This window comes from Gavialis gangeticus, unplaced genomic scaffold, assembly GCF_001723915.1.
Source record: "Gavialis gangeticus isolate Ggan-Ray unplaced genomic scaffold, GavGan_comp1, whole genome shotgun sequence".
Taxonomy (NCBI): domain Eukaryota; kingdom Metazoa; phylum Chordata; order Crocodylia; family Gavialidae; genus Gavialis; species Gavialis gangeticus.
Genome location: NW_017729032.1, coordinates 101,177,645 through 101,185,061, shown reverse-complemented (window position 1 = coordinate 101,185,061; position 7,417 = coordinate 101,177,645). Strand labels below are relative to the sequence as shown.

At 42.9% G+C, this 7,417-nt stretch overlaps 1 protein-coding gene across 8 annotated transcripts in view; it reads right to left on the bottom strand.

The window, feature by feature from the left end:
- NDFIP2 (Nedd4 family interacting protein 2) overlaps positions 1 to 7,417 on the bottom strand; it is a 115,031-nt gene that overhangs the window by 10,189 nt on the left and 97,425 nt on the right. For all 8 annotated transcript variants that reach the window (XR_002098925.1, XR_002098924.1, XM_019524562.1 and 5 more), the window contains one exon: positions 4,915 to 4,981. Coding sequence is in view for 6 of the 8 variants with exons in the window: in XM_019524562.1 (XP_019380107.1) it covers positions 4,915 to 4,981 (67 nt within the window). In the remaining 2 variants the exon portion in view is untranslated. The remainder of the gene's footprint in view (positions 1 to 4,914; positions 4,982 to 7,417) is intronic.

The window sequence follows — 7,417 nt, the reverse complement described above, 5'->3', positions numbered from 1 at the left end:
TCGTAAAGCTGTGCCAGGGGTCCTGCAACGACCTCGGCCAATTCCTTTATAACTCTAGGGTGGAGATCGTCCGGACCGGCTGACTTGAATACGTCCAGCCCCTCCAGAAGCTCCCTAGCTAGTTCCTCACTAACCCCTGGCCCATGTGTGCCTCGCCTGGGGCCCAAGGGGGGCCCAGCAGGGAGGTGGCTGTTCTGGTCCCTACTTAGGAAGATGGAGGCAAAGAAATCATTAAACATGATAGCTGTGTCGTCTGGTGTGACAACCAAATTTCCCAACGTATCCTGCAGGGGCCCCACATTACCCGGGACCTTCTTTTTACCCCCTATGTATTTAAAGAAGGACTTCTTATTGTTATCATATGAAAGTTATTTTTCCATGTTTCAGTGTATAAGACGATGAAAGAGTTCACTATCACAAGATACTGTTGATGGCAATAACTTATCAGTTCAAAGATGCACAGGACATTTTTTTGAACAAGAGTCATAACCAGAAAAGAGAAGGCAATGTGGCATAGTGCAGACAGAGAACTTGACCAGAAGTCAGCAGTCCTGCCGCTTGTCTGATAGACAAACTTAGGAGATCATTTTACCTCTCTATGCCTCAGTTTGCTCATATATGAAGTGGGGTAATAACACTTACAACTCCTTTTAAAAATGTTAGCTATAGAGGATCTCATCAATAGAAGGCATTACTACTACTACTACCACCACTACTACTATTATTATGGTAAGTATTGAAATAAATTATAGAAGGGAATTAACTCCTTATGTTTCAAGGCTTTAACAGTTTGGATTTAAGTGTCAGAAGGGTATTAATGCCACATCTGCAGTTTCTTGCCCTTTTCTTCAACAGGTCTGGTGCTGTCCACTGTCAGACATAGGATGCTGGACTAGAGAAGACTCTGGGTCTGATCCAGAATGACAATGTCTATGTGCAAGTTAATTGTTTTCCTTCAGATCTAGTAAGTTTTTTGAATGCTTAAAAAAAAAAAAAGTTCACCAACCCAAATGCACTTTTTCTAAAGTATACTAAATTTAAATATGCAGAGTTGTACACTCATATGAGCATACAATTTATTTGCAATTGTCTTGAAGATGCTGACATGCCAATGGAATACACTTTTTTATTGTGCAATACTGCAAACTACTTCTAGCCACAGTGACTGGAAGCATTCTTCTCCCTATATCCCATCAAGTAACATGTCAATGCAGTTAGTGCAATTGCTCTATTTTTCTTCCCATTCCCATTGTCTAGAGTATCAGTTTCTCTCTCATCACCAGGGATCCTGGTTTTCCGTGATAAAAATCACAAATTTGCTGATAAAAACCCCAAAATCTGTGGTTAAAGTTAAATGCCCCCCACAGCTCTGCTAGTGTCACTCACTGCTCCCCCCCCCGCTCTGCTGGAGGGGGCCCCCAGCTGCCAGGGCTATGGAGCCAGTGACCCAGGTCTGCAAGCCCCCTGCCCCTAGTGGAAGGTATCAGCTGGTACAGCAGGAGCACAAGCTGGTTTCTTCCCTGCTGATGCCTGCTGCAGGCTCAGGCAGGGGTAGCTTCCAGTGGCAGCGTGCACTCCTGTGCGGCAGGGGGACCCTGTGCCACCCAGATCTGTGGGGGAGAGGCAGGGCGGATGGGCACTGCCCCCGTGCAAGCAGAGGAAGTGTGGCCAGGGCAGTGGCAGGCAGCTTTCATGCGTGGTCCCACTGTGCCCTGACATGCCAGTCACACACACTGCACTCTGGAGAGCCTGGGGGAGGGCAGCAGAGTAGGGAGCAGAGCGTTTGCTACCCAGGGTTTATAAAATGCTCGGCTGGTTGGAAACCCCCGCTACTCCGGGCTGGCTGCAAACCCTCCATCCTGGCTTGAGTGCCCGGCCAAGGAGCGCCCAAGCTGGCTGGGGGCTGAGGGAGTGGGGAGGTTTGCAGCTGGCCGGGGGAGTGGTTAGGGTTTCCAGCCAGCTGAGCACTCTGGCAGAGAGGCTATGCACTCTCTCCCAGCCAGAGTGCCTTGCTGGCTGCAAACCTCCCTGCTTCCTCAGCCCCTAGCCAGCTTCCCCCCCAGCCCTGCCCCACAACCCTGAAGCCCCACTTACCTCCAGCAAGAAAGATGAGTCTGAAGCAGTTGAAGCAGCCTCCAGTTAGTGTGAATGTCGGGCCCTGCCCTTCCTCACTCCCTTCCCCTCCAGACAGAGTTGAATGTTTCCCCGCCCCTTTTGCAAACAGCTCCTGGAGGCTGGAACTCAGCCAGCCTGCAGAGCTCTTTGCAAAAGGGGGTATTCCGTGTGTTTCTCTTTTAAAAGGGAAAATCCAGGTTTTCTCTGATAAAAATGGGAAATCCGTAGTTTTCTCTATTTTTCCACAGGAAACCAGGATCCCTGCTCATCACAAATCTTCTCTATTTTCCCTTTTTGCTCTTTTTTGTTGTTATTGGAAAAACCTACACCAAAAAACTCATTCACCCAGATGAAGGCTCAGGAAGATGCAGCTGATTACCAACTCTGGGCATTTTTACACATGCAAGCTCCACAGCACCAGGCACTTTGAAAAGCACCAACCGTCACGACGCTTGCACTTGTATAAGCAGTAAAATGTGTGTCAGTGCTGAGAAAATGGCAGCGATGTGCTTTTGAACTAAAACACACAGAAGGTGCTTTAGTTTAAAAGCACACCACCACCATTTTCTTCATGCTGAGATGTATTTTGCCACTTGTATAACTGCACATGACACTGCTCCAAAGCAGTGGATCTCTGGTGTGTCGCGGGACCCAAAAAGTATGTCTATAAATGCCCTGAGGCTCAGATAAAATGCACTCAGTGATTGAGCTGAATGTTATGGCAATCTGGAATAGAGTGTTGCTGCCTGAGCCTCCAGCCACATACACCTGACCTGATTCCACATCCAGATTAGGGCTACTGCAAGAGCAGAGAGGGAAGACAGGTAGTCGTCAAGGAGTCAGGTGCTTTCTATTGTGAATAATATAGTACTTTAAGAGCCTGTACACTGAAAGCAGATTCCAAGCTCAGTCAGGTTTCCACATTTCCAGGTTTGAAACTTAGCCTTATAGTCTTCAACAGCAATCATGGCTGGCTAATCTACTGGTTTTAAAATTAATATTTTCTTTCTTGTCACTTCACTTCATATACTGGGGACATGGATTATTTTATATCTTCAAAGTAATTAAAAAATTAGGACCCATATTTTAAAAGGGTAGTCTAATCAGGAAGGTGTTCAAAGCACTATTAAGAAACTTCTGACAGCATTCCTTGACACTGAGCACACAAGTATTTTTACTTGGCAATAATTCTTATACAGAATTAAATACCATCTGAAGTGCTTAGCTTCCAATCTGTAAGTCTGTAATATGCAAGTAGAGCTGTTTCAGTCAAAATATTTTCTATAAAAGAGGGTGATGCTTAATCACTCTATGCATTTAAATGGCAACCAGCGCCTTTCATCCCAATGAATTTCAAAGTATAAAATTTGTAGTATGAACTACCATGAAAATGTTGCAATTCAGAGTCTAAAGTCTGACTCCCGAATAAAACTGGCCTGATCTGAGAAGTTTATGAGTTCTCATTCAGACCAATGAAATCAGCATAAGCTACAGGTGCACAGCTCCTTTAACAAACAATGCCACTGTTACTTGGGTTTAAAAGCCGAATATTAGCCACACAAATTTGAACATATTGGCCTGGGCATGCATGTACACATATGTATGTGCAAAGAATTATTTCATTTCTGCTGAAAAATTCATCAGTTCTGCTTCAGAGGTGGCTAAGAAGCTGTTTAAGGGGTCTGATGATGAAAAGTTTTAAGCGCTTGCAAGTCCCACAGATTCCAGGCCCTATGCAGTGCGCAGGTACAGAGGAAAAGCAAATTCAAGATAAAAAACAAAGAAAACCCTCTTACCTAAGTTAAGGGGTAAGGGAAGTTTTAGGTGGCAAGCATACTGCCATTGTACTCCTAGGAATTACAAATAGTCAAGACTGGTTATGCTTCTCACTGCCAGCATAGGATTCCCTGACATTTTGCTGCTAGGTCATTGGCTCAGAAATGACTCAGAGGAAGAGTGCCACCTACTGTATCAACCTCATCACAGGTTACTGTTTCTCTAGTTAGGAAACAGCAGGAAATAGGATTAGTAGTACAGCCTCAAGTAAAATCAAAGCATCTGCTGTGTTTTATACCAAATTAGAAAACTTGTGTAAGGAAAAAATTACAACAGTAGTATTTTTTGACATCACTGTTATTGAAATCAGAGACAAAGGAGCAAGAGTTAGAAATACATACAACTTCTGAGCATGAACCTAAGCAGACAGACTTTTCAGAAGAAAACTGACTGAACGGAAGCACTGTGATCAGAAAGCATGAAGCTTTTCCCTTGCCTGACTGAGTAATAATTAATGCAGTGTGCATTTCAGAAGGCAAAAAGGATGTTATCATGACTCAAATAAAAGATGGCAGATACAATCATCCAAAGATCAGCCATCTCTCTTAAAATTTAAGGAACCTCCATGAACAAATGTATACAAATTTTATATGTACATACTGAAAATTAATGACTTTCACACAGATTTTTTTTACATTTATGCTTATAAGTTCAGTTTCATAGTTTTCTGCTCCTTGGTCAGCCACAAATGTTGTTGATTTTTGCTTAAAAACAGACATCGGTATAATTATATCTAGCACAGAATTCTAATGTGAAAGTTAATAAAATAATCTGAAACTCTCACAGTAACACTGGGGCAACCGAGAATTTGGTGGTAGTAACGGAAATAAAACATACAGGATTTTCAGTAGATGAAGAAACAACTTAATATGTTACAGAACTCAATTTTTACATACACAAGCAACTGTTTCATCTTTCAGAAATACCACATCAAACTACAATTTGTATTTGATTATGACTTACCAAGTACAAGAAATATCCACCAAAGCCAGTACTGTCCATTGAAATATCCAGTAAAGTAATCTGAGAACTAAAATACAGGCATAAGGATTACCCACAATAACACAGACAACTAACGTACATTTAATATATTTAATAAGTGCAGAAAAGACACATGAAAAACAGTGAAGAAGGGAATTTAAATATAAAACAATGCATTGGGGCACAAATGCAAACAATTACTTATGCAGCTGTAGAACGTACAAATAGCTCTAGCGTTGTTGTTCAAACATTTCCTGCGTGCCTGTCAAAAATATCTTTAATATTACTTATTTGAATCATCTGACATTTTCTATTATAATAAATTACCATCAGTTCTTTTTCAGTGTCTGCCATCCCAAACACATTACAGCAGCCTGCTGCTTTAGATATTAACACCAAAAGGCACATTAGTTTAATCTTATCAGACAGGGATGTTCTGCTGACCCCTCAAAAGAAGAGCTTTTGACCTTCTGTACACCCCCTACTGTTAATCGCTGCCAAGAATACCAGTCCCATAAAGACCCCCAACTCATTAAAGTCTTTTCATTTTCAAACCAGCATTCAGTTCCCAGCAGTGAGCTGAACGCAGCTAAATGAACCTTGAAGCAGCATTTCAACTGTTCCTGTTAGTGACCACGGTAGACAGTTTTGTCCTCTCTGATGTGGGAATATGAACAGGCTGGCAGCTGGAGGGCAGGGTGTGATGATATTGAAGACAGGTATCTTTTCCTTTACTAGACTCCAGACTGCATGCTTCACTGATAAAAAAAAAAGCTAATCAAATGTCTCTAGAACACGCATTAGATCTCTCTATTCCCACTTCTAAACAGTTACTGAAAGTAACTAAATACTCTGTGTAGCAATAACTGTTTAATAATCTTCTGTGCATTTTCTGTGTTATTGCTATTCAGCACCCTTGATACATATTGTCAACAGTGCTTGTCCATGTTTTATAACAGCAAGCATATTAATTACTTAAACTAAATTGACGATGCAAGATCAGATACTCAGCTAGCACAAATCAATGGAAATCCCTAGATTTAGGTAAGATGAGGATTTGGTCATTTTTATAAATTGTGTTCATGTTGGTGGGTGTGGGTCCACCTGCATATTTTCCAAGAGTAGAAGTAATTCTAATTCTTTAAAAACTAAATTGACATGGTATCTTTTGGCAATTCTACTCACATTCATTTCCTTAATGCAACATTAAAATGGGGGAGCAGGGAGATGTGGGGAAGGAACCAAACCAAACCACATGTACGTATTCATATAAAGTGATGAGTCAATGGGAGCAGACTCATTCTTCAGTATTCCTAGGAAACACATTAGCATTATTCACAGTCTCCATTTGTAATGCACTACCATATACCACAAACTTGACTTCAAATGAATTTTATTTCCATTTAATTTATAAATAATATTTATTAAGAGTAGCCATCAGGCACAGGATTGTGGGAAAAATCTCACATTTTGTCTACACCAGTGGTTCTCAATATTTTGAGACTTTGGGTACCTCTCGATAGACTCACAGCACACTTTGCAAAATGCCAGCTTTTTTTTTCTTTTTTTTAAACTACTGAAAAAAAATGGAGTGAAAACTAAGCAAGCAGTTTTTCTGTTGCAAAGAACTCAAAGACCACAACTATATGACTTATATTTGAAATCGCTGAATTTATTTTGTGAATCACATTTGCAAACTTAACAATACTAACATAGTGTGGCAACCTGTAGAGCCCCCTTGAAAAGATCTCAAGGTGCCCCAAAGTGCCACGGCTCCCTAGTTGAGAATCACTAGTTTACAACTTTGCCAAAATAAACAATTGTTGCAGACTTTTCCATCAGTACACTTATGTTTGCATAGATGTTTTGTTGCTGGTGGCAACTGACAAGAAAGAGCGTAAGTGGACTAGGATGGTTCACTCTTCAGTTTTGCCCTGTTCCTCTGCTGAGAAAGGCAGTCCCGCCACAAAGCAACCCTAACTCCACCGTGTGCCCAGGGAGTGGCACTTTGGCCTGGTGGGACTGAGGGACCCACCAGGGGCAAGACAAAGCCTCTCCACAGGCCCAAACTGCCCAGCCCATGGCATCTCGCCATGCCCCCGCCCAGCCACTGGAGGTAGGGGTACCCTGCTGCCAGCAGAGGCCCCTCCTTCTCCTGCCTCATCTGCCTCAGGGGCCATGGTGCCTGCTGCTGCAGCAGGAAAGGGGAGCAACTGGCAGACCCGACTCAGGTCCCTACTGGTGGGATAGAGAGAGGGGAATTAAACCCCTCTCTGGCTAGTTAAGCCCAGACTGGCCAGCTGCCCCTCCCTTCTCTGAAGCCAAGGGCATGTTCTAGCACCTCTGGCTCCTAGCCTGAGCAACTGCAGGCATGTGCCTGCATATCTGTTCTGTTGCAAACTGGTTCACTCTCTGCAGGTTAGACCAGGGGTTTTCAACCTTTTTGGATCAGTGTGCCCCTGGCAGCTGGACTCCGGGGGGGGGG